The following is a 27,146-nucleotide window of genomic DNA, read 5'->3' on the forward strand; positions in this document are numbered from 1 at the left end:
AAAAGGACAGAACTTGGTGTGCTGGAATCCCAATGGGATGAGCAGGTAGTAGGATTGAGAGAAGTGGGTATAGCATAGGAAAAAAAAGTGGAACCAACCCTTCTCAGTGCCGGGGAGGCATTCTAAAGTTGTGGGACTGGTGCCCCAGTTAGTGGGAACTGCTCCAGCCGATTTTTGCCATGAGTTTAACATTGTCAGATCTTCAGATTTTTTTTTTAAAGATTTTATTTATTTATTTGATAGACAGAGACTACAGGCAGGCAGAGAAGCAGGCAGAGAGAGAGGGGAAGCAGGCTCCCTGCTGAGCAGAGAGCCCGATGCGGGGCTCGATCCCAGGACCCTGAGATTATGACCTGAGCCGAAGGCAGCGGCTTAACCCATTGAGCCACCCAGGCGCCCCTAATCAGTTTTATTAAGGCATAATTTACATACAATAAATGGCACACACCACACAAAGTACGTTTGAGTACACAGTTCAACAAGTATATACACCACAATGAGAATAGAGAACAATCCTAAGCCCCGAAAGGGAACTTAGAATTTTAATGTAAAAGTCTCCTAGATTTCGGGCACCTGGGTGGCTCAGTGGGTTAAAGCCTCTGCCTTTGGCTCAGGCTGTGATCCCAGGGTCCTGGGATCGAGCCCCACATTAGGCTCTCTGCTCTGCAGGGAGCCTGCTTCCTCCTCTCTCTCTCTCTCTCTCTCTCTCTCTGCCTGCCTCTCTGCTTACTTATGATCTCTGTCTGTCAGATTAAAAAAAAAAAAAAAAGTCTCCTAGATTTAAAGTGTTGATAACAAATTTAAAAATTGAAAATGCTGTGTGGGCCAAACAAAATGTGTCTCAAGCTCATTTGGGCTCCAGTTGGGGCATCTGTGGGTGAGGCCAGGGAAAGGGCCTTCAGGGGTGAGTGCCTTGACCAGACCTGCTGGTGTGATAAGGACCAGGAGGAGTCTTAGGGGCTGTCCCCAAGTCTTAAAACCTTTAGAAGCACCAAAGGGACCCAGCAAGGAGTCAGGTCCTATAGAAATATTTATACTTAGAAATACTGAATGTTCCTACCATTTCAGGAGTAAGAGCACTGGCCTGGTACAGAGCACTCAGAGTTAAAGGAAGAGCTGCCGAGAGCTTCTCTGGGCCTTACACATTTGATCCGTCCCTCAATCCGTTGGCTCCTTGAAGACAGAGTGCTCCCTGTCTCAGGCGCCACAAAATCCCTAGAGCTACCGAGCACTTACCATGCGCTGGGCACATTAGTCAGGACATTCCACAGATCAACTCCTCCAAACCTCTTACTAACTCTATGAAGCAGATAACATTATTCTCGCCATTTCACAGATGAGGAAAGGGAGGCTGAGGGGTGAAGATGGGGTTTAAACCCAGCAGGGTCTGGCTCCAGAGTCCAGAGAGGCTGTGCTTCTGGCCACGCTACTGTATAGTAAAGGGGTGACGGTAGGAGGCACCAGCTCCCTGGCAGGCATTATTAATTGATGGGGGCACTCTTCCAACCCTCCTCCTTGCCCCTAGCCCCCTAAACAGGCATGGGTCAATCTGACTTTAGAATCCAAGCCAAGCCAGGACTGTAATAGCCATGACTGAATGATCTGAATTGACACTTGAAATTTATCTTCCATCCCTGGGTCTAAGTATTTTGACGTCCAGTCCATTAAGAAGCCGCGTCAGGTCTTTCCCTTACTGGCAATGTAAGGACACATTAGAAAGAATTTGTGACTTTGTGTCTTTATCTCTAAAATGGCAGTAGCAATATCTATCCTCTAGTATTACCGTGAGACCAGGTGAAGTAATCTAAATAATTCTACCTCAAGCACATGGTAGGTGTTCAGCCAATGTCTGTGTCCTGAACAATGACGTTGATGATGATGATTGTTCTTTCAGAACAAAGATCGAGTGGAAGAGAAAGGAGCAAAGCCAAAGCATGCGCTGAGCACCAGAGCTGTGCAAGCTGAGATCAGGGGGCCTTGGGAAGGTGAGTGGGGTCCTGTTTGCTGTGTTCCATGATGCACACACATCATGGTTTCAGAATAAAAAGATATTTTTTATTTTTTCCTTTTTAAATCTATTTAACTAATTTTTAAATTTTCTTTATTTATTTTCCCCCTTTTCATTTTTCTTTTATCCTTTCTATATATTCCACTATACACTGCTGTTTTAAGTCACTTGGACTAGCTCTTTTCTGCGTAAGCTATGCCACCAACTTGAATCTCAGGTCTATTTCACTTTGCTCTACATCTTTGTAGATTGCTTTTATTCAAGTTTCATTTTCTTGTACCATTTTGGGTAATATTGACATGGTTCTGAAGTCAAATGGACAAAACAAGGGGTATTAAGAGAAGTCTGGCTTTTCTTTTTTCTTCCCTTGCACATGGAACCATTCACAAAATTTTTTGTCTTTCTTTGTGTGTCCTTGGGCCATGTTATCAGTGGTTATACACATGCACCTGCATGTGCACATTCGTGCGCAGGCGCGTGCACACGCGCGCACACACACACACACACACACACACACATCCTCCCTTCCTAGAGAAACAGAAGCACACCAGACCCACTTTTCTCCACCTGATTCTTTTCCACTTACAGTACATCTTGAGATCAGTCCATGGCCACATCTGGAGATATTCGTGTCTATTTTCTATGGCTGTGCAGTGTCTGGGTGCTGGGCCGTGGTTTAGTCAACCAGCCTCCTACTCTTGGTCACTTGGGTTGTTTCCAGTCTGCCTATTATAAACATGTTTCCCTGCATGGCCTTTGCATATCCTTTGCAGTATCTTTAGGCTCGACTCATCCATATAGAAATGCATTTTTATGCTGCTGATTTTCCTGTAGAGAGCCAGAAGGCGAACCTGCCAGAGGGGACAGAGGAGAGGCTGACCCCCGTCAATGCTTCCGAGATAGGATCTGACCTCCCCACCCAAGCAGAGGCCCAACCAGGGCAGGAAGAAGGAGTTCCTGGCCCAGCCCAAGTGCCCCTTGGCCTCCTGCCGCTGCACACAGAGGCCGAAGCCAAAGCTCCTGAAGCATTCACTGAGAGCCCTGGGACTGGCCTGGAATTGTCTGCAGCATCCAACAGGGTCAGTGAAGCCTCCACCAGCCAGGAAGCTTTACCCAGTACAGACCAAGGATCGTCATTCAGCGGGCCTGACCCGCAGCCCTCAGAGGCAGGCGTGAGGCTCACTCCAGGGCTGCCAGCTCAAGCCAAGGCAGCTCATGGTGGTGGAGAAACGCCTGCCAGGTAAGGGGTGCTCCTCCATGCTGGCCAGGGCGGGAATTAACGGCAGCCCCTCAGCGGGAGCACGACCAAGAGGCTAGCTGCTGGGATAGAGTGCCCACTGTCTGCCGCGCTGGCTGGCTTCTTGAGGGCAAGACAGGAGAAGGTGTAGGCACTGCTTTTGGGAATTTTGAGCACCGTTTCTCACCTGGTGCCCATTCAAATCGCCTGAAAGCAATTTTTTTTTTTATATAATTTTTTATTTTTTATGCCTGAAAGCAATTTTTAAAATACCAATGCCCAGAGAGTCTGATTTCTTCCGTCTGGAGTGCAGCTCACCTACGCTTCCTTCCTGCCTTCTTCCTTCCCTCCCTTCCTCCCTGTCTTTTTTTTTTTTTTTACAAGCTCCTTGGGTGATTCCTATATAGAGCAGGGCTGAGAACCACCAGCTCTCAGAGCAGTTGTAATAGCTACAAGCTGGGGCTCACGGCACAATCCTAGGAGCTGGCACTGGCCGCAGATTTCACAGACCACGTCTTGCTGTATTCTCACAACATCCCAGGAGGCAAGTGAGGAAATGAGGAAATGGGCTGAGAACGCCGTACAGCTAGGGAGTCACAAAGCTGAGATCTGAATCCAGGTTTCTGGACTCCAGCATCTGCTCCCAACCACTGTACCCCCCTGCCTCCTCAGGTCAGCATGTAATTAGGTCCCAAATACTAAGTGGAGGAGAGAAGGATGGGGATTCACAGGGAGGCTGGAATAGGCTGAGTCCATCCAGTAGGGCTTTCAAGACAATTATACCCGAAGGTGGGATTGTGACCTCGGAACACAGCCTCTGGACCAGCGCTTGGCCCTCAGCAGACACAGGGCAGGATCATGAAGAGCCGGAGGCTGCTGACTGCCAAGCTCTCTCTAGTCCTATGTTCCTAGGCCTGTGGAACAGTGCTTTGGGCCCCCAGGACGGCCCACGGAAGTATATTGTGCTTCCCTGTCTTAAGAGGGTCTGGTGCCCTCCTGCACCTGCCCGGGGTTGTTTTTATCTGTAACATAGCCCCATCCCTGCTCTAGGCCTGCTGCAGGGAGGGGGGCTGATGTCTGTGTGCTAGGGCGACTGGCAGAAAAGCCCCGATCATTTGTCTGCCTTTGTTCTGGAAGGAAATAAGAGCCTCTGGGAGAGCTTAACCAACTAAAAGGAGGAATTCCTGGTAGGCTTCCCTGGATCCTGGTCAGGGCTGTAAACATGGACTTTAGGGATAGGGGTGGACTTTCCATGAACTTGTTAGGGGCCCCCAAAAGATTCTGCATGAGGGGAAAGTTCTCTATGTCAGTTCTAGCCGTTCTCTGAATTTCAGGCGCACTAGACCGGCCACCGGGCTCAGGAAGTGGAGAGATCACTACCTGCCTGTCCTCAGCTAGCACATGAGTATATTTTGAGAAGATGAGTTTAAAGTCAAGCATCCACTCTGATGGGCCGAGGCTGCCTGTGTCGAGGCTGCTAAGGCCCTAGCAGCAGGTGGAGGAGCACGGTGCTGGAAGTGGTCAGCGGCGTCTGCCCCGGGTGCACCGTGCAGCAGCAGGACAGAAAGCCTTGGGCGCTCGACGGCATGGGAATGCGTGGCCGTGCGTTGGGGTCATCCCATGCCCTGCTCGGTGTGAAGACCAAGTGGGACAGCAGTGACTCTTGGCTTTATCAGCCGGTCACCTGACCACCTGGATACTCTTCCAGCAACTGGCTTCCTGCAGTTCCCATGGCCCTCAGCAGAGACGAGACCCGAGCCAGGCTTGGATGCCACCCTTCGCACCTACCCTGTCATCACCAACCCACACTCACTCCTCCCAAGGGGTGCAGGGCTGCGGGGTGTGTGGCTTCGGCTGCTTCCTGCCCAAGGCTGGCTGTGGACAGGCTTGTACTGAGTCAGGGGCATCCAGGAGTAGGTGCTGCTTTCAGAAGACTGGCTGCAGCTCAGGGAGGCGGCTGGGCCTTCAACGGCTGGGGAAAAGCCTCACTTTTTTTTTTTTTTTGGTCATCATGGTGAAAAAACACATAAAGTAACATTTACCAACTGAACCGTTTGTAAGTGTACAGTGCAGGAGGGTTGAATATCTTTCATGATACAAATCTGAAAATCTGTAACCATCAAATAACTCCCATCTTACCCATCCCCCAGATCTGGCCACCACCACTGCACTTTCTGCCTCAACTGGATCCTGCATATAAGTGGAATTGTACAAATGGACTCAGGATTTTTCTTTCCTTTTTTTTTTTTTTTTTTTTTTTTTTGTGACTGGCTTATTTCACTTAGCATAATGTCCTTAAGGTTCACCCAGGTGGTGGCATGTAACAGGATTTCCTTCCTCTTTAAGGCTGAATAATGTTCCATTGTATGGATATTATACATTTTGCTTATCCATTCATCCCTCGGTGGACATGTGGTGCTTCCACATTGGGTTGTTGTGAACAATGCTGCTATGAACACAGGTGTACAAGTTATCTCTTTGAGACTGTGTTATAAATTCTTCTAGATACTTTTTTAAAGAAGTGAAATTGCTGGGTCATAGGGTAGTCCTATTTTTACATTTTTGAGGAACCATCAGCGGGTTTTCCATAGCAGCTGCACCGTCTTGAGCCTCATTTTGGGACCCTTGGGGCTTTCCCCGCTTCATGGCTTCTCAGCACTCCTGTGAGTTATTAATGTCTCTGTTTGACAGAAGAGGGAGCTGATGCTGGCCTTGTCCAAAGTTGTCCCGCAACACGGTCCAGAGCTAAGACCAGAGAGGAGGCTGCTGGGCTCCCTTGTGAGACTCAGTCCATGCCAGACACTCACCTCCTCACCCCCACCCCAATTCACATAGACCCCAGGAGTGGGGTTGTAAAGAGCAGTCACAACAGGGGCAACTCTGAGAGGGAGTGTTAAACTCGGGGGGTAATGGCTCCCAGGGTCAAGTCCTTTCCTCTGAACATCATCAGGGCTCAGAAGGCCTTCCCGACCTCTAGCTGGGGTTCCAAACCCAATGTCGCAACGTCTGGGTAATGAAAATGGATGTGAAGTGGGCCCAGTGGCGTTGCCAGGGTACAGCCGGGTCTGTCAGGAATGGGAGCTGCTTCTCGGTTATGCAGACATGCCCAACACAGCCAGACCTATTTGTTCAAGAGAAACAAGAAGTCTAGTCTCTATGACTAGTTGACGATTTTTTAAAAAAAGATTTTATTTATTTATTTATTTATCTGGGAGGGAGAGAGAGAGAGAGGGGGGGGGGGAGGGGCAGAGGAAGAGGCAGAGTGGTTTTTTTTTTTTAATTTTTAAATTTTTTTTATTAACATATAATATATTATTAGCAGGTACAGGTCTGTGAATCACCAGGTTTACACACTTCATAGCTTCCCCAATGTCCATAACCCACCACCCTCTCCCTACTGCCCAACCCCCAGCAACCCTCAGTTTGTTTTGTGACATTAAGAGTCTCTTATGGTTTGTCTCCCTCCAGATCCCATCTTGTTTCATTTATTCTTTTCCTACCCCCCAAACCTCCCATGTTGCCTCTCAGCTTCCTCATATTAGGGAGGTCATATGATAATTGTCTTTCTCGGATTGACTTATTTCGCTAAGCATGATACCCTCTAGTTCCATCCATGTCATCACAAATGGCAAGATTTCATTTCTTTTGATGGCTGCATAGTATTCCATTGTGTATATATACCACATCTTCTTTTTCCATTCATCTATTGATGGACATCTAGGTTCTTTCCATAGTTTGGCTATTGTGGACATTGCTGCTATAAACATTCGGGCACATGTGCCTCTTCTGATCACTTCATTTGTATCTTTAGGGTAAATACCTAGTAGTGCAATTGCTGGGTCATAGGGTAGCTCTATTTTCAACTTTTTGAGGCACCTCCATGCTGTTTTCCAGAGTGGTTGCACCAGCTTGCATTCCCACCAACAGTGTAGGAGGGTTCCCCTTTCTCTGCATCCTTGCCAGTATCTGTCATTTCCCGACTTGTTAATTTTAGCCATTCTGACTGGTGTGAGGTGATACCTCATTGTGGTTTTGATTTGTATTTCCCTGATGCTGAGTGATGTGGAGCACTTTTTCATGTGTCTGTTGGCCATCTGGATGTCTTCTTTGCAGAAATGTCTGTTCACGTCCTCTGTCCATTTCTTGATTGGATTATTTGTTCTTTGGGTGTTGAGTTTGCTAAGTTCTTTATAGATTTTTGGATACTAGCCCTTTATCTGATATGTCGTTTGCAACTATCTTCTCCCATTCTGTCAGTTGTCTTTTGGTTTTGTTAACTGTTTCCTTTGCTGTGCAAAAGCTTTTGATCTTGAAGTCCCAATAGTTCCTTTTTGCCCTTGCTTTCCTTGTCTTTGGCGATGTTCCTAGGAAGAAGTTGCTGCGGTTGAGATCGAAGAGGTGAGGCAGTGTTGTAAGCAGACTTCCCACTGACTGGGGAAACCTCACACAGGCCTTGATCCCACAACCCTGAGATAATGACCTGAGCTAAAATCAAGTGTTGGATGTTTAACAACTGAGCCACCCTGGGCCCCCGCTCTTGCCTGATTTTAATAAAATATGCCTGACCTGGGGTTTCCCGTGGGATAGTTGGCTTGGTTCACGCTTTCTTCACTTAACTGAAAGGGAGATTGAGGTCTAGAGAGGGGAGTTCAGGTATCCTGCCTCCAGGCCACAGTCCTCCTGGGGCTGAAGCAGGTTTCTAAGGCCTTCATAGACATCTGGTGCCCACCAGCGTCCATCACAGGTTACTTCAGCCTTCCTTGGCCGCTTATCCCCTGCAATCCTGAGAGCAGAGAGTACCATCTCACTGAATCCAGCCTCTCCCTGGTGTCCGGTCAGGGCAGAGGTAGTCAGGTATTGGGGTCTGCTGGTTCTAAACACAACCTACCTTACTTACTATTATAATTAATGCAAGGGCCCTTTTTCCAGATGAGAAACTGAGGCCAATAAGCCATGATCATTGAGGGGCAGCAGCAGGCATCTGAACCCAGGTCGGGGTGACTTGAAAGTCCTTGCTTTTAAGGCCGTATTTTTTCTCTGCCCCAGGATCTCCATTCATGTACAGGAGACAGATAACCCTGGGGAGATGCTTGTGACAAGAGGGGACAGCCTCAGACCCACGCCGCCTGTGGAGGCTCCCACAGCTGCCCATCCAGGTGAGCAGGACCCATCTGGGCCCACGCCCCAGACCCCTGCAACCAATTCAGAAGAACAGATCCTGAAAGGAGCCAGCAAGATTTCCCCACTGCAGAAACAGAGCAGCCACGAGAGAGTAAAGACAGAGGAGGAGCAGGGGCCTGGGGCTGAGTCCACCACGGGACCAAGCGGGGCCAGGAGGGACAGAGGAAGTGATGCTGGAGCCACAGGCTGGCAGCAGGACACAGGCATGGGAGCAGGAAATCCTGAACCCGGGAAGGACTGCACAGCCGGAGGTGCTGAAGCAGGAAGGAGGTCGCCCCTTGGAGCTGAAGCTGGGAGTGTGGTTCTGGGTAAGTGAACCCATTGCTGGGTGCCCCAAGGTGAGTGAGTTTGGGGGCCTACTCCTAGGGTGCCGTCCTGCAGCTTCCAGAGAGGTCTGGGAGAGCCTAAGACTTAGAATAGCCTACCAGTACCTGCTGGGGCTGGAGAACAAGGCCTGGAGATGCAGTGGGCTGAGTTTGGGGTGGCTATAACAGTAGGGGAGGAAGGAACCCATGTGGATTTCTCAAAGCCACCAGCCTGACTGAACTCTCCACCATGGGTGGCATTCTGGATTGAGCCAGGGAAGGCTCCTGCTAAAAAAAACATCTATTAACTGATGTCAATATTTGCCACTGCACCCAGTGAGTGAGTTCTCGTCCTGGGGTACAGAAGGGTGTGCTGGGGCTGCTGACCTGCTTTCTGTCCCAGTGGTGGTGGGAGGGATCCTTGTGCTCTTGTGACCCAACTGTCCTCAACTCCTCCAGCCCTTACGGCCACACTCTCCTTGGTCTGAGCCCTCATCCCATGTGGCGGCAGGAAGGCTGATTTCCTGCCCTGGGATTTCAGGAAGTCCCCAAGGAAGGGCTGTGTGTTCTGCAGGTCATGCCGGGGCCCCTTGCCACTTCTGGGCTCTGCAGTTGCCCTGTCATAGTGACATCTCCAGCTGCTTCCTCTTCACCTGTATGACTCAGTCCAAGTGTGGACAAAGGCCTCCTTTCACTCCTAAAACACCACTGAAACCAGGCGGAGATTCCAGAGTCCTTTCTGGGGCTTGGGGTGGTGATAAAGCCAACGTGAACTTAGGGTTCTCAGTGTACCAAGCCACGTGCCTTTGTGCCGGTGTTTCCCCTCATGGGCTGGTGGAGGGGGCATAAATGGAAACACACGGGAAGTCAAGGAACACGCTCAGGGCCACGGAGACAGTGCTGCCCTGTCTGGCTTCAGAACCTGTGTGCAAACCTTGTGGCTCTACGACCCCTCAGAACAGAAGGCCCGTAGTGCGCAGCAAAGGAAACTTCAAGCCAAATTCTAGATTTGGAATCTCTGTGGCACACACTCTGCATCCAGGCTCTCTCAGACTTTCTAGATCCCAGGAAAACAGCAGTAGTAGGAGCAACAGCCCATACTTGTTACCTTTGTGATCCGGGGCTCAGGGCTTGCTTTTGCAGATACAAAAAGGAAGGAACAATATTCTCTCGAGGCAAATTCAAGCTTCTACTTTGGGGAGCAAAAACTGCTTTTATTAAGATGAACTAAGAGCAGGGCACCTGGGTGGCTCAGTGGGTTAAAACCTCTGCCTTCGGCTCAGGTCATGATCCCAGGGTCCTGGGATTGAGCCCCACATCGGGCTCTCTGCTCAGTGGGGAACCTGCTTCCCTCTCTCTCTCTCTCTCTCTGTGCCTGCCTCTCTTGTGATCTCTGTCAAATAAAAAAATAAAATCTTAAAAAAAAAAAAAGATGAACCAAGAGCAAATAGCCATGGTTTCACGGCAGGGGGTATATGGTTTCAGAGGCAGGAGAGTTATAGGTGGAACACTCTGAGTGAACCATAAGAAGCCCAGAGAAACCCAACGCAAGCTGCTGACTGCCTGCCACGGAGTCGCCCAATCCTTAATATGCAAACCAGCTCAAGTCATTGTGTTTGGTGTTCTGTTTTAGTCCTTTATTTCAGGCAACATTTCTAGGTTCATACTACCTCTGAAGTGCAAGATTTTTTCCCAAAACTTAGACTACTTTTATTTTTCCAAATGCTGGTGTCCTCGGTTTCCCCTCTAAGCCCACTGTCCACTCCCAGCCTGTTGGGTCCATGGTCAGAGGAACGAGACGGATACAAAGCGAAGGTCAAGCAAAGCTTTATTTCGCGCCAAGCGTCGAGAATCAAACTGACTGGTCAGGGCCGTCTCTTACAAAGAGGTGACCCTTCCCCACCTCACGGACTAGCTTTTATAGAGCAAAGGCCATGTGGTTGAGCCTGGCTACACACAGGTGGCCAATAAGATTACAATTTACCCTAGCCTATCACCTTGGTCAGAATTGGCGCCCAAAAGGCGGGGCCCACTCTCCCTGGTAGCTAGGAAGACAGTTTGCACGCTCCACTGTTTGGATGTCTCCACCTGGCCTGACCTGCCCTTTTATCTGGGCTTTGCAAGTAAGTTCCTCTGGGAGGGGCAGGGTCAATCTACGTTTACAGCATAGGGTCAATCTAAGTTTACTGCAGAGGGTCAATCTAAGTTCACTGCATAAACAACAAAACGGCTCCCTCTGGCTAAGTAGGCCCTTGCATTCCCCCCTTTTCTTTGGAGATTAGTCAAAGCTTTGACTTTTCAGCCAGTTCTATGTTCTGTTGTAAGGGGTTATATTGAGCATGTAAGACTAACATTTACAAATGACATTAGGACGTTTATAATGCAGGAGCCAAAAAGTAGTTAGGGTTACTAATGTAAGGTTAAAGCACGGTCGGGTGAGGAGTTAGCCATTCACCACTTTGTAGAACCTTTTCCATTTTTCCTAATTCCGTTCATCTAATTTCCCACCTATACTTTACATAAACAGGTAACATAGGAGCAACAATACACAAACAGGTAACCATAGGAGCAACAATAAACTCATAGTCTTTTGAGTCTTAGCTTTAGTCCACGGTCAGAGGGGTCCATCGTCTGTGGCTTCCATCTCTGGGGGGCATCCTCGTCCTTGGCTCTTTTGACTTACACAGCCCACCTCCCCCGAAGCTGACCTCAAGGGCTGTTTGCCCTGTGAGATCAGAAGGTGCCAGGGAGGGAGGGAGGGAGGGAGCGTGTTTATTTCTCCAGCTGCCTCCCTGTCACACCACCCTGGCGGGGGGTCTGCAGCCTGCGCCTTCAAATATAGTTCCATCATTAAATTCTGCTTGATCAGGGTACCCTGTTCAAGGGTGCCTTCCGTTTCCTGCTGGCTGCACAGATCCACCCTGTATCCCCTCTCAACGTCAGTGAACAGACTGGGTAGAGCTTCTCCACCTTGCAAAGAGCACCACTGTAGGGGACGAGAGATCTGGGTTTGACTCCCGTCCGTCACTGACTCACTGTGCGCCCGTGGGGCCAGTCACCTCACCTCTCTGAAACTCAGCTAGCTCCTCTGCCATATGGGTGATTCAATGAGGTGATCCTTGAGAACGGCGAGGGGCTTGTCACTTGACCCAAGCAGGTGGCTGAGTGGAGGAGGCTGCACTTAGAGGCTCACATCCTATTGTCTCCCAAACAGATGACAGCCCAGCCCCACCAGCCCCCTTTGAACACCGGGTGGTGAGTGTCAAGGAGACCTCGACCTCGGCAGGTTACACAGTGTGTCAGCATGATGTCTTGGGAGGGTAGGTGGGCTTCTGCTTTGATGAGGGGCAGGAGCAGGAGGGATGGGGGCAGAGACACTTGGACACCTGAGCTGGCATGCTGCTGGATGCTTCTCGGGAGGGGGTTGGTCGAGAGCCAAGGCCCGGGGTGGGATAGAGTGCAGAGCATGCTAGTGACTGGCTAGCCTACAGAGAGTGGGTGAGTGCAGGGGAGCCCACATGGTATATGGGCATGGGTGGGAGCCATATGCTGGAGGTGGTAGGGCGGTCTGGGTGGTGTGGAGTGAGGGCAGTAGTTCCCTGGGGTATGGTATACACCACTTACAATAGGGTGAAGATCTTCTCTAGGTTTGAGAATAACCCATATGGTGTAGGGGTAATGGTTATAGTGCCTCCGGGGTGCAGGGTAATCCCCATGGTGTTTATGAACAAAGGGCAGGACCAGAAAGCCAGAGATACAGGATGGCTCACCTTGGGCTCTCAGCCTGCCTTACCATCATGTCTCTGCAGGGGCCGGTTTGGCCAGGTCCACAGGTGCACAGAGAAGTCCACAGGGCTCTCGCTGGCAGCCAAGATCATCAAAGTGAAGAGTGCCAAGGACCGGGTGAGGCATCTGCCCTGGGCCAGCTAGTACCTTGGGCCATGTTCGGGGCTCCTATACTTCCTTCTTGGCTCCCTGGCCCCATGCTTCCCCAGACCCCTGAATGCTGATCAGGAACCCTGTCAACTTCCCTGTCTCTTTTCCATGATTCCCACGCTCTGCTCAGCACATCACCTCATACCCTGGGCAGCAGGGTCCCTCTGGACTTCCAAGCTTCCTTCTTGGGTCTCAGGTTCCCTATCTGTGGAATGGGGGATTGAAGTTAAGTCCCTTCTGTTCTAAGAACTGGTTTGGGTCATGAGTTGGAGACCTGATGTGAGAGCAGAAAAGGAGGAGGTGGGCATGCATGTGTCCTGGGAGGCACAGCTGGCTCATCTTTCTGACCCATTTCTTGGAATCTCCTCTCCTGTCTGACTCTGCAAGGAGGATGTGAAGAATGAGGTCAACATCATGAACCAGCTCAGCCATGTGAACTTGATCCAGCTCTATGATGCCTTTGAGAGCAAGAACAGCTGTACACTCGTCATGGAGTAGTGAGTATCTTGGGAGATGGAGTAGTGACTTCTCTGTGGGCCAGGACTCAGGACTGGGGCTTGGAACAATAGTTCTAGGCAAAATTCTCCCTTCCTCTTCCCCTTGCCCTCTCTGGGTTATGTAGGGAATATCATCACCTCCAATATGGAGCATGGAGGACAAAGCCATTTGCTGTAAACCAGCAGTAAACCTGACTCACACTCCCTCAGATATATGTCAGTTTGGCCTACAGTTTTCAGTAATTTTGATTTAGGTGTTAGCAATTGGAAATTGGGAAATTTCACATGGAAACCCAGCTATCGTGTTTTTTCTTAAAAATGTGAAAGAACTAGTAATTCTAGACCTGTGTTTCCAGCTAGAAATGGTGTGCTAGAGCTCCTAATGGCTGACCTTTGTAGACAGGGCAACCAGTGTCTCATTTGTCCCAGTCCCCACCATTCCCAACTACCCCTGAAGCTGAGGCCAGGGGCTCAGAGGCCATTTATTTTTGTGCTTGTGTTGCTATTTTCCTTCTGGAAAGGTTTGTCATGTCATGTCTTTACCATGAGTGAAAAAACAAAGATAGACTAAGGGGCTGTATTTTATAGAAACTTTTGACTCAGATCTGGTCTTTTTTGCTCGTTTTGGGTTCTTGCCATGTAAGTACTAATTGGCTCCTGTAGGCAAATGAGTTTATTACTTTGACTTAGAGTATCCAGAGCGAGCCTGGATTATCAACACTGAAGACAATTCCCAGTATTCCTTTTGGCCCATCAATTCCTTTTTACCTCCTGCCCTCTGAGCTGGGAATAGGCCTAGAACAAAGATCTCCATGAAATCCAAGATGACAGTGGCTTCAGGCTTTTCTGGGTTGGCCTCTTTTGACTCTTGGTGATAAGAGTGGACAACTCCTCTGAGAGCCTTCCTTAGGCCAGTGCTTGTCTCTCTCTTTGTCCTGGCAGTGTGGATGGGGGTGAACTCTTTGACCGGATCACAGAGGAGAAGTACCAGCTGACCGAACTGGATGTGATCTTGTTCACCAAGCAGATCTGTGAGGGGGTGCATTACCTTCATCAACACTACATCCTGCACCTGGACCTCAAGGTAAGGCTCCACCTGGACTTGCGGTGGTGGTGGTGGTGCTGGGGTGGGGGTGGGGCGGGGATAGGGTTCCTGCTCTTCTGTGGCAAAACAGCAAAAAACAATCTTGAGAAAGAAGAACAAAGTTGAAGGATGCACATTTCCCAATTTCAAAATTTACAGCTAAGCTATAGCAACAAAAACAATGGGTTATATGTATGAGGATGAATAGATAGCGCAATTGTATACAACTGAGAGTCCAGAACCAAAACTTTATATTTGTGGCCAATTGATTTTTTGAAAACTGTGCCATGACGATTCAATGAGGAAAGGATAATCTTTTCAATGGACACCATGCTTGTACCCACATGCAAAATAATACACTGATACTATACACAAAAAATGGATTGTGACTTAAATATAAGACCTAAAATTATAAAATCATTAGAAGAAAACATAGGATTAAATCTTTGTGACCTTGTATTATTAGGCAGTGATTTCTTAGAAATGGCTCAAAAGCAAAAGCTAGAAAAGAAAAATGGATAAATTAGACTTAATCAAAATGAAAAACCTTTGTGCTTCAAGGGATATCATCATGAAAGTGAAATGACAGCCCACAGAATGGGAGAAATATTTCCAAACAATATCTCTGATAAGGGACTTATATCTATAATATGTAAAGAGATCTTACAACTCAGTAATTGAAAGAAAAATTTTAGAATGGGCAAAGGATTTAAATAGACATTTATCCAATAAAGATATACAAATGGACAATAAGTACCTGAAAAAATTCACAACATCATTAGTCATTAGAGAAATACAAATCAAAACTACAGTGAGATACTGTTTCACACCCATTAGACTAAGCTAAAATAAAAACTAAAACTGACAGACAATAAGAAGTGTTGGCTATGATGTGGAGAAATTGGAACTCTCATACTTTTTTTTTTTTTTTAAGATTTTATTTACTTATTTGAGAGAGAGAGAGAATGAGAGAGAAAGACCATGAGACGTGAGAGGTCAGAGGGAGAAGCAGACTTCCTGCCAAGGAGGGAGCCCAATGTGGGACTTGATCCCAGGGCTCCAGGATCATGACCTGAGCCGAAGGCAGTTGCTTAACCAACTGAGCCACTCAGGCACCCCGGAACTCTCATACATTGTTGATGAGATTGTAAAATTGTGCATCCACTTTAGAAACCAGTTTGGCAGTCCCTAAAATGTTAAATGCAGAGTTACCACATGACCTGGTAATTTTACTTCCAGGTATGTGCTCAAGAATATCAAAAACATAAGTCGACACCAAAACTTGTACATAAATGTTCTTAGCAGCATTATGCATAATAGCCCCAAAGTGAAAACAACCTGAATATTCTCTAGCAGATGAACAGGTAAACAAATACAGTATATCCATACAATGGAATATTATTCAGCTCTGAAAAGGAATAAGAGAAGTACTGATACATACTACAATATGGATGAACTTGAAGGACATGGTGCTAAATGAGAGAAGTCAGGTGCAAAAAGGTTGGTGTTTGTATGATTCCTTTATATGAAATGTCCAGAATAGGCAAATCCAAAGAGACAGAAAATAGGTTAGTAGTTATAAGATTTAGGGGTGGGAGAGAATGGAGAGTGACTGCAGATGGGTATGAGTTGTGTTCTTTTGGAAGAGATAAAAATGTTCTAAAATAAGATAGTGAAAATCATTACATAACTCTCTGAATACACTAAAACCTGTAGAATCTCACACGTTAAAATGATGAATTTTATGATAGCATCATTATTATTTATATTATTATTTATATTTCAATAATGCTGTTATAAAAATTAAGTTCACTAATTTCTTTTTACCTTTTTATTGTGGTTACTAGAAAATTTTGTAAGTTATATATGTAGTTTACACATTATGGTTCTATCAGGCAGTGTTGTTCTAGACTTTATAAAGAAGACATGGAGACTTTAAATTACCGTTCTCCTGCTCCTATCTGAGAACTTGTATGACTCCATTGTACCATAAATAACAATAAAACCTTCTGTTGGGCGAAACAGAACCTGGTATTTTCTTTGAAAGCCGTATGGTGTTTTCATACATGTTATGTGATTTGATTCTCATACCTTCCCAGGAGGAAGGCAGGAAGTGGTTATCATTCCCATTTTATAGACAGAGACCCTGAGGTTTCAGGAATGAGAAGGGACTCACCTAGGGACACAGACCTAGATAATAGACCCCTAGACCTCATCTACTAGGCCCTGGGTTTCCAGAGCTGTTCTACCATAAACCCTCCACGTGCACCCGCCCCCACCCCATCCAAATTTGCTTTGCACAAGCAGCAAGCATCATTCCATTCTCCCTCTGGGCCTCAGAGCTGATCTGAAGAACTTGAGAGGAGAGGCCTGTCAAGACCACCACCTCCATCCCATGGGTCACAGCTATCACCACAAAATGGGAGATTGACGTTGAGCAGCTCTGATCTCCTTGAACAGACTACTGAAGCTTTGGTCCCCATCCCTGAGATTCAGTGATATAATTAGTCAGGGTTGGAGCCTAGACCATGGGACTTTTGAGAGTTTGCCCAATCATTCTAAAGGAAAGCCAGGGTTTAGAACCATGACCCCAGGCCAGCATTCTCAAACAAGCAGCCTATGGGTCAAGCCTGCATCGCAAAGGTGTTCTACTTAACTCCCGCTCATGGACGTATGTTTAAACTGGAGTTGTCAATATTTAAAAGCATGGAATTTTCACATAAAGATATATACTCTGGCTTCTCTTGAGCAACTGGGCCTGCATTCCTGCATGGTGACCAGTGGCTGGAGCTGCTTTACACAGGGCAGAAGTCCCCCAGTTCCCTACAATCCATACCACTCCTTATTGTCTCACATCAGTCCACTTCGTTTTTGTGATCTACATTTTCCTGTAGGAGCACTGTCCTGACCCATTCATTCTCTTTGAAGCTGGGAATCTGAGGCCTGTTGACGTAAGTGTGGGAGTTGCGCACCTTCTTGGCTGCTGATTGAGCTAAGCAGACCTCTCTTTCTTTCCCAGCCGGAGAACATACTGTGTGTCAGTCAGACAGGACATCAAATTAAGATCATTGACTTTGGGCTGGCCAGAAGGTAAGAAAGTTATATTTTGGCACTTTGACAAAACTCCTGGGGGACTGCTTGTGGCTCTTTTGGATGTGGTTACCCACAGTTTAGCCTTTTTTTTTTTTTTTAGCGTGCTAGCATTATTTTTATTTTTTTCATTTTTTAAAATTTTATTTCTTTTCTGTGTTCCAAGATTCATTGTTTATGCACCACACCCAGTGCTCCATGCAATACATGCCCCCCTTAATACCTACCACTAGCCTCTCCCATCCCCCCACCCCTCTCCCCTCCAAAACCCTCCATTTGTTTCTCAGAGTCCACAGTCTCTCATGGTTCATCTCCCCACTCTGATTTCCCCCAACTCATTTCTCCTTTCCTTCTCCCCATGTCCTCCATGTTATTCCTTATGCTCCACAAGTAAGTGAAACCATATGATAATTGACTCTCCCTGCTTGACTTATTTCACTCAGCATAATCTCTTCCAGTCCCATCCATGTTGATATAAAAGTTGGGTATTCATCCTCTCTGATTTTTGAGTTTTGGAACTGACACAGAAACCTCTGTCCCTGACAGGCTGGTAGACTTTGATTGTGCAGAGATAGGCCTTGTTACTACCCAGGGGGGTGGGGGTGTGGCTTCATGCTTCAGACTCTGCTTCTCCTTAAAAGGCTGTGGGATTCATTTTATTTCAATCCCCCTGTCTGAACAGAGAGCATGTGACAGGTTAAAAGAGGACCACTGCATGGGTGCGGGGGGTGTGGGGTGTCAGATCAGTTCTATTCATCCCTGAATAGAGCCTGGAGCTAGGATGTGCTGAGCTGTATGAGGTATCCAGAACCATCCCTGCCCTCTGGGAAGTGAGTAGTTTAAATAAGAGGATGCGTATGTCCTAGTGTAGGCTGGTGTCCAGCTGAGTGGTTCTGGGCCTCTCAAGACTGAGTTAAATCTTGGTAAAATGATGATAAAATGAAATGCCTGCTAACATGGGGCAGTTTTGAAGGTTAAATGGAATAATATGTCGACAGGGCAGACCCAGCCTAGAAGGGTGGCTAGGTTCTCCAGTTTGACTACACAAAGTAAACATGTAACTTAAAAAATATCTTAAAATCCCTTAAAATGCCTAAAGCCTAGTGAAGGATGGTTTATCCATAAGTACTTTTAAGATCTTGTCCAGACAAATGTATGGTGAACACTCTGGCCCCTGGCACACACAGCTGGGTATACGGGTTCCTAACAATGGCGTTGGGTAGGGCTGTCCCCCAAACCTTTAAGCACCCACAGTCTACTTCCTCCAGAATTCTATTTCTACCAGGAATCACATTTCTCTGGGAATCATATATTTTCTAGTTAGGTCTCCACAGTGCAGCTGAATTTTCAACTCTTCAAATTTTCTCTCATCCTGCTAAACATTTACCACAAAGAAGTTGTTTTTGCTCCTTTATAAACCTAACAGTGTCCTCCACTCCATCCACCACAGGGGAAGAAAGCAAAACCTTGTCCCCGCGGAGACAGAGCCATTTGCCTGAGCTCAGCCTCTGCTGTCCAGACCTGCCTCCCAGAAGTAGTAGTCAAAACCACAGTGGCATCTTCCTAGGTCCCTCCCCATTGGTGAAGTGATAACTTTGCTTCTTTTGCAGGCGCAAAAGATGCATTTTTCAATGCCAACATGATGGATGAGGCCAAGGGTGATGTTGTGAGAGTTAACAGCAGAGGAAAGTTCATATATTCCTACTGTGCCTTTAGGATCCCTATTACACTGTGTACTGTTTTTCATGAACGGTATGCCAAAGCCCCCAACCCAAATGCTTCAAAATCACATTCAATCCATGATGTAAAAAATTACTTAATATTTTCCTAAATAACGTCTTATCAAGTTGGGATACATCTTATATGCTTGCGTTCTTATATGCTATAGCAATGTCTCTGAATCTATTTTATTATTATCATTGCTTGCCTTCCAAAGTGTCTTTTTCGACATTTCTTTCCTAAGCATCAGGCCCCCTTCTCATGGAAGTAAATGCTGCAGTTGTCCTTTGTATCTGTTTATGTATCATAGCCCTTTGGAGAGCCACAAAACATTGCCCTTCCAGGAACCAACGCTCACGTAAGTGGGGCAAACTGAGAATGCACAGCCTCCCACAGTGTGTATGTGGTACCCTCCCAACTGCCAGATGTCCGATTGCCAAATGCGTATTTACAGTGACAAACTGAATTCAGAGCAAGGATTTACCAGTTGAGGCAACTGGATTCTGGGAAGTCTTCTCTGAGCAGCTGGAAGGGAGGGTTGTTATCTGCAGGCAGTAGTATGCTGGCAAAGGTTTATCAGCTCTGGGGGGGGGGCTGGATGGAGATGGGGTTCGACTTGTAGCCTTTGCTAATTGCAGCTGAGTTCAACCTACCAACACAACATCATTGATGCAGATTGGGAGGAGATGTACACTCCTGTACTCTTGAGAACCAGCTCCAGCACATGGGGGTGGGGGTGGGAGTGGTGGGGGGGGTGTGGGTGATGGGGGCTGGTAGAGGATGTACACCAGGCCCGCACAGGAAGGGAGGAGCTGGGGTGGGACGGGGGGGGGGGGGGCAGATACAGTGAAGATGGGAGTCCTGAATGTCCTGCTAAGAAATTGAACATTATCCTATCAGGCATCGAGTTACCTAGTGGGGAGGTGAAAAAGCTGTAGGACAGCCTACCAAACATGTTAGTCCAAATCTATCCCCAAACTCTCAGGCAGTCCATCTCAAACTGTCAGATAAATTCATTAACCTGGTCAAAGGCATCGATGACAATAATTTTGCTGATGGCCCAGAGGCAGAGGGCAAGGCAAGTTCAAGACAATAAACATGGGGAATCGCATTGAAGAGAAGGCCACCCACGTGAAACTGCTGGGCACGGGGGAAATGCCGGTGTCTAAAACACATGGTGCTCAGGAAACCGCACTCAGCAGAGATGGGCTGACAGAGGCACTGGCTCCAGCTGGAGGTAAAAGGAAAACATCGGAAACATCCTCTGGCAACCTGGCCATTGGGCAAAAGGATTATTTGGCAAGTTGGATTTTGCCAGATTGGCCTGCATGTCCTTCTAAGAGGAGGAATCTGTGGGGGGAATGTGCAGCTTGAGAGAGCCTATTTTATATGCCAGAAGAAGCAGTGTTTGTAGAGAAGAAGGAAAAGCCAATTTCCCCCTAGAATACAAACTGTAGGAAGTAAAGTGGTATTTCTGGGTGGAGCTATTAAAGATGCTGAGGTGTACAGTCTGGGGATGGCCACCATCATGTAGGCAGGGGTGGGGGTCTGGGGGGTTGGCACACACAGATCCTCAGAGGCCAAAACATCCAGCCAGAGGGACCAGTGTTATACCAGTGGGCAGTGAGACCCATCAGTGGGTCTAAGTAGGGGCCTATGGGTCAAGGATGGGAGCAGGATAGGAAGTATCTTGTTAAAGTTTGGTCTCCAGAATGTTGGGTGCAGGGTTAGGCTTCCCGACTACCAGTCCGGTACTCAGATTGAAATACAAACCTATTTCATAAGATCCTTTGGCAGGGCAAGGAGGTGCCTGCCCCAGCCTCCGTGAGGCTGCAACCTCATATGTGACCCTATGGTCACAGAGTGCCTTAGGAATTTGGAGAGGAGGTCTTGGTGGATATATTGAAACAGCTTTGGTGTTAGTTAACTGCCACAGTACTGCTGTGTGACAAACCCCCCCCAAACTGCAGAGGTTTAAAGCTGTCATTTATTCTCATCCACTCATTTGCGAGTCATCTGGGGTGTGGTATGCTGGACCCACTCATAGCCGCTCAAGATAAGGAACCTTGTAAACAGTTGTTAAAATGTACCATTAATTAACGATTAAATTGTATGAACTTACAATTAAAGAACTTATATTTTCAAACGTTATCACTTCCTAATTATTTTACTGCTCCTGCAATTATTAGTGCTTGTTGAAAGACCATGGGATGGCGCGCTACAGCACGTCGCTTCCCAGCTCTGCATCCAGACATTCATCATGTTTGAAATCGGCCATCATTAAATCAGTATTTATACCACTACAAAGGGCAAATGCTGCAAATCAGGACCTTTTTTTTTTCTTCATCAGATAGCTGGTTGTTAAACATTTACCCATGGGCCAATGGTTGGGAATCACTGATTCCTGACCACCAAGGGGACTCGGGCTTGGATCATACCCCCTGCATCTCACGTGGCGAGCCAGTGTCAGTGGGGTGGGGCGAGTGAGTGACAAAGTCACAGGACACAGGATGTGGCTCGGGGGCGAGATGAAGCAGTGAGAACAAGGCAGCCTCTGGGAAAGTGGCTTCTAGGGGCTGAGAGCCTGGGTCTTCGCTCCTCTCTCTTTTCTTCTCTCCTTTTATGCGGGGGTGGGAGGGAGGTTTCAGATCTTTTATTGTGAAACACCAAACATGCATTTTAAAAGCGAAAGTACACTTAAAAACGTATATTTATATCACAAAGCCCTGACCACATCATAGTTGCAAATACATTTGCTAGAATGTGTGGATCTACACTACTATGCAAGACAAACCGATTTCTACACTAATATTAATATACTATCAGTAGTGATAGATATTTTGTACATTTTTAAAAGAAAACAACACACTGTTTTACAACAAAACCAAGGCTTCTGGATCCATTTTCTTTTTTTTTTTTTTTAAAGATTTTTATTTATTTATTGAGAGAGAGGTAGTGAGAGAGAGCATGAGCGAGGAGAAATCAGAGGGAGAAGCGGACTCCCCATGGAGCCGGAAGCCCAACGCGGGACTCGATCCCAGGACTCCGGGATCATGACCTGAGCCTAAGGCAGTCGTCCAACCAACTGAGCCACCCAGGCGTCCCCTGGATCCATTTTCTTAACAAAAGATTCTTTCCCTACACAATGAATCAAATACTGTATTGTCCTCTTCTTCTTCGGTCACATAGATGCTGGAGGACGCTGTGGCATTCCCTGGGGACTTGTCTGAGCAGAGTAGCTGCTTGTTGTCCAGGGGAAAGCTGTCCCTTTCAGCTCGGCTCCTTGGCCCTGAGTCAGTTGCCAGGGTCGGCCAGAGGAGGGATCCTGCTCTCTCCTTGCTTCGCGCTCAATGAGGCTACCAAGATGATCCTGGTAGCTCCTTTACTGGATGAAGGTAGGCTGTGTTAGCACAAGCCTGCGTTTATCTGGCTCTCAGTAAATTTGGAAGAGAAAGCTCTTTGACAAGTCACCTCCCTGGTTTAAGGGAAGCAGGACACATTGGCAGGATTTTCATTTTATTCTCAATTGCCTTATCTGTAGGATGAGGAGGATAATCTTAGAGACTTCATGGGGCTATTGTAAGAATGAGAAGAGACTATATATATATGGAAAACCTTTAGCCTGGCAAATAGGATGTGTCCATTATATTTTATAAATTAATACTTTAGGGGCGCCTGTGTGGTTCAGTAGGTTAAAGCCTCTACCTTGGGCTCAGGTCATGATCCCAGGGTCCTGGGGTCAAGCCCTGCATCAGGCTCTCTGCTCAGCAGGGACCCTGCTTCCTCTTCTCTCTGTCTGCCTCTCTGCCTACTTGTAATCTCTGTCAAATGAATGAATAAAATCTTTAAAAAAAAACTTTATTTTCTTTTTTTAGGAACAATCTTAGGTTCACAATAAAATTGAAGGGAAGGTGCAGAGATTTTCCATGTACTCCTTACTCCCAGTCAAGCTCCCCCCGCCCCCAACCAGGGTAGTACAGGGCAGTACATTTGCTACCAATGATGAACCTACACTGACATATTATCACTCAAAGTCCATACTTTACATTACCATTCACTCTTGGGTTTGGACAAATGTGTAATGACATGTATTCATCATTTCGGTATCATATGGAGTATTTCTAAGCCCTACAAATCCATTGTTCTCTCACCTCTGTATCCCTCCCTTCCTCTCCCCACCCCAGGCCCTGGCCCCCACTGATCTTTTTAATATACTATCCATATTTTTGCTATCCATAGGTCTCCATAGTTTTGCTTTTTTTGGAATGACATTAGACTCATACAGTTTGTAGCCCCTTCAGACTGGCTTCTTTCACTTAGTACTGTGGGCTTGTTTCCTCTATGTCTTTTCATGGCTTGATAATTTGTTTCTTTTTAGCTTTGAGTACTACTTCATTGTCTGGATGTACCACAGTTTATTTATCTACTCACCTACTAAAGGCCACCTTTTTTTTTTTTTAAGATTTTATTTATTTATTTGACACAGAGAGATCACGAGTAGGCAGAGAGGCAGGCAGAGAGAGAGAGAGAGAGAGAGGGAAGCAGGCTCCCTGCTGAGCAGAGAGCCCGATGCGGGACTTGATCCCAGGACCCTGAGATCAGGACCTGAACTGAAGGAAGCGGCTTAACCCACTGAGCCACCCAGGCGCCCTAAAGGCCATCTTTGATGTTGCTCATTACATTTTAGCTAGAGACTTTCTGAAAGGCCACAAATTCTAAAAACCGCCTTTGGCCACCTCCTTTCCCATTCATCCATCAACTCTCTTCCTAACCTTTATTAATCTTCCTATTCAGAACCATTTTTCTCTTTTATTTTTTTAAAGATTTTATTTATTGGGGTGTCTGGGTGGCTCAGTCGTTGGGCATCTGCCTTCAGCCCAGGTCATGATCCCAACATCCTGGGATCAGGCCCCGAGTCAGCCTGCTTCTCCCTCTGCCCTTCCCCTCCCCCTGCTTGTGTGCTCTCTCTCATTCCGCACATGTTCTCTCTCTGTCTCTCTCTCAAATAAATCAATATGATCTTTAGGTTTTATGGATTTATTTGAGAGAGAGAGGGACAGCATGAGCAGGAGGTAGGGGCAGAGGGAGAGGGAGAAGCAGACTCCTCGCTGAGCTGGGAGCCCATCTGAGGCTCAGTCCAGACCCCTGGGATCATGACCTGAGCCAAAGGCATCTGTTTAACTGACTGAGCCACCCAGACGCCCCAGAACCTTTTTTCTCATTCTTATTCTTTTTGTAATTATGTAAAACACACATGAAACTTATCATCTTAACTGTTTTTGAATTAATTCATTAGTGTTAAGTATTACTCATTGTTGTGCAACCGATCTCCAGAACCCTTTTCATCTTGCAAAACTTAAATTCTGTACCTGTTAAACAGTAACTGGTCACTTTCCCCCTACCTCCAGCCCCTGGAAACCACCATTCTACCCACTATCTCTGACTGTGACTAGTCTAGGGGTGCCTTTTCAAGGTGGAACCATACCTAAACACAAAAGCATTTGTCTTTTGTGACGACTTGTTTCACTTAGAACGTTCTGGAGGTTCATCCATATAGTAGCAGGAGTCAGAATTGCCTTATATAGTAAGACCGAAGAATATTCCACTGTATGTGTCTACCGCATTTTACTTTTGCAGTCATCCATCAGTAGACACTTTATTTCCTCCATTTGGCTGTTATGAATAATGCTGCTGTGAATATGGGTGTATGCATATCTCCTCAAGTTTCTGCTTTCAATTCTTTTGGTTATATATGTAGGAGTGGGATTGCTGGATCATATGGTAGTTCTATTTTTATTTTTTATTTTTTTTAGGAACTGCCATACTGTTTCCATAGCAACCGCACTATTCTACATTCCCACCAGCGAGGGTTCCAGTTTCTCTACATCCTAGCCAACTCTTGCTATTTTCTGGTCTTTCATTGTTTGCTTGTTTTATAGCAGTCATGATGTGCAGTGATATCCCCTTGTGGTTTTGAGTTGTATTTTCCTGATGATTAGTGATCTTGAGCACATTTGCTTTTTCTAATTCTTACTGTCATCTCACCAACCAAATGGCTCACACCACAAGAGCAGGCCTCCACAGACAGCTGCTCTCCAATTTGTGCTTCTTCGTGTGGCTGCATGATGAATAAGATATATTGACTTTCTCTCCTTTTCACGTTGCAGTTGCCTGGAGGAAGAGTTCTGTGGTTTTCTGATTCTCCCTAGTGACTTAGGAAAGTCTGAAGTTGGGGCAGAGTTATGATGCTTATGTGGTGATATGTGAGGTCTAGACAACATGGCAGACAGGAAGGGCTGGGAATGTCTAGCTCCAACCCAGAACTAGTCCCAGCCTCCACATCTTCTCTCCGGGCTCACTCCCATGGTCCTCTGCACCCTCTCTTCGCTAGGTACAAGCCTCGGGAGAAGCTGAAGGTGAACTTCGGCACTCCAGAGTTCCTGGCCCCGGAAGTGGTCAACTATGAATTTGTGTCCTTCCCTACGGACATGTGGAGTGTGGGAGTCATTACCTACATGTTGTGAGTGCCCAGGAGCCTGGCTCCCATCGTGGAACAGCCCTTCATAATTACTCTGTCTGAGCAGGGAGGGACTTAGGGTATTTATACACCAACTCTTATCAGTCGTTGCTCGTGTGCTGATGCCGAGGACCTTGGTTCCCTGAAACTTCTGGGCGGATAAAGCAGCTTCCACTGGAGAGAAAGCTCTCTAGCAAGGAAATGCAGGTGCTGCAGTACAACAGAGTGCTAAGGAGAGGAGATGCACAGGGCAGGACACGGGCTGCTGCATCATCTAACCTTGTCCTTCCTGCCCTGCACTGTTTTCTCTGGACTGAGGAAAGCAGAGTTAGGATGGACTGAGATGAGATATGTGCACTGACTAAGCATTCTCATCTCTGTGACCTCCCTGGCTTTTTCCTCAGAGGCCCAATCAAGTCATGCTTTGCTCCCAGACTTATCATTACAGTGCAGTTGCTACTGTGCATCCCCACACTTTGTTTGGGTGTACTGCATCAGGTGGGGGGAATTTGAGGCCCAAGGCCAGCCAGTTAGAGTATCCTGTCCCTCTGCCCTCACTCTAGAGGGACATAATGAGCCAGTTTTCCTTTGACCCCCAAGGCCTGGGGTAGTTTCTAAGCTCACCAGGTTGTCTCGGAGACATGCTAAGGTATTTTAAAATTAAGTCAATATGCACCTGATAAATGGACATACTGGACTGGGTCTCAGTTTATTCTTCACTTCAGGCTTAAAGGAAAATAGGTGAGCATGACTGGGGATTTATTCAAACCCTCTTCATGCCTCTAAATTTTCAGTCCTGCCGCTTGTTCCCCTAACAGAACACACTGGACTATCTCCTGTAGAGAAGAAATGGGGGAGCCTCTTGGTTCTGGCTAATGGTCTTGAACCTTGTAAGACCTCTAACTCTTGTTGCATGTTGGCATATATGGCTTCTACACACTGATGGTCCTTTCTCTCCTCTGTAGACTCAGTGGTTTGTCCCCATTTCTAGGGGAAACAGATGCAGAGACCATGAATTTCATTGTGAACTGTAGCTGGGACTTCGACGCTGATACCTTTGAAGGGCTGTCGGAGGAGGCCAAAGACTTTGTTTCCCGTCTGCTCGTCAAAGAGAAGAGGTACCCTTCATTGCTTGTCATTCTGAAGCCATTCTGACCATGACCACCCATCTGGGTGCTGTGAAGGTCAGGCTGATGCTGGGTTTCCTCTGGACCAATTCTGTCCAAGATTTCTTAGTCTGCCACTTCATTGGAGCTAAAAAAGTAGCAGGGGAAGAGATGAAGGAAATCATTAAAAAAATAAGCAACTAGGATCATAAAATCTAGACAGAGTTTTAGAAAGGACCACACATATAAATTAGTCCTACTACTAAGTTATCACTTCTAATGGGCTAATGTTGAAAGAAAGTTGAGACATGCAGATGTTATTCCCCAGAATAAAGGCCAGAAAACCTTTTGTTGATAATGAAGGCCGACTTCGTTTTCAGCAGCCCTATCCAATTCATGGGTGGAACCATGGAGTTTTATGATAATCAGACACTAAGAAATAATTGCAAACAACCCAGGGCGAGGT

General features: G+C 46.9%; 1 protein-coding gene across 3 annotated transcripts in view; it reads left to right on the top strand.

Annotated features, from left to right (window-relative positions):
• MYLK3 (myosin light chain kinase 3) overlaps nt 1–27,146 on the top strand; it is a 39,139-nt gene that overhangs the window by 9,828 nt on the left and 2,165 nt on the right. For 2 of the 3 annotated variants that reach the window (XM_082711010.1, XM_082711009.1), the window contains exons 2-11: nt 1,895–1,985; nt 2,843–3,248; nt 8,292–8,734; nt 11,946–12,051; nt 12,541–12,634; nt 13,055–13,164; nt 14,107–14,248; nt 17,268–17,338; nt 25,449–25,577; nt 26,540–26,692. In XM_082711010.1, coding sequence (XP_082567136.1) covers nt 1,895–1,985; nt 2,843–3,248; nt 8,292–8,734; nt 11,946–12,051; nt 12,541–12,634; nt 13,055–13,164; nt 14,107–14,248; nt 17,268–17,338; nt 25,449–25,577; nt 26,540–26,692 — 1,745 coding nt within the window. Of the gene's footprint in view, nt 1–1,894; nt 1,986–2,842; nt 3,249–8,291; nt 8,735–11,945; nt 12,052–12,540; nt 12,635–13,054; nt 13,165–14,106; nt 14,249–17,267; nt 17,339–18,948; nt 19,785–25,448; nt 25,578–26,539; nt 26,693–27,146 lie in introns of those variants that run through there. The other variant, XM_082711011.1, reaches the window with a different exon arrangement.

The sequence above is a fragment of the Mustela nivalis genome, assembly GCF_964662115.1.
Source record: "Mustela nivalis genome assembly, chromosome: 18".
NCBI lineage: Eukaryota > Metazoa > Chordata > Mammalia > Carnivora > Mustelidae > Mustela > Mustela nivalis.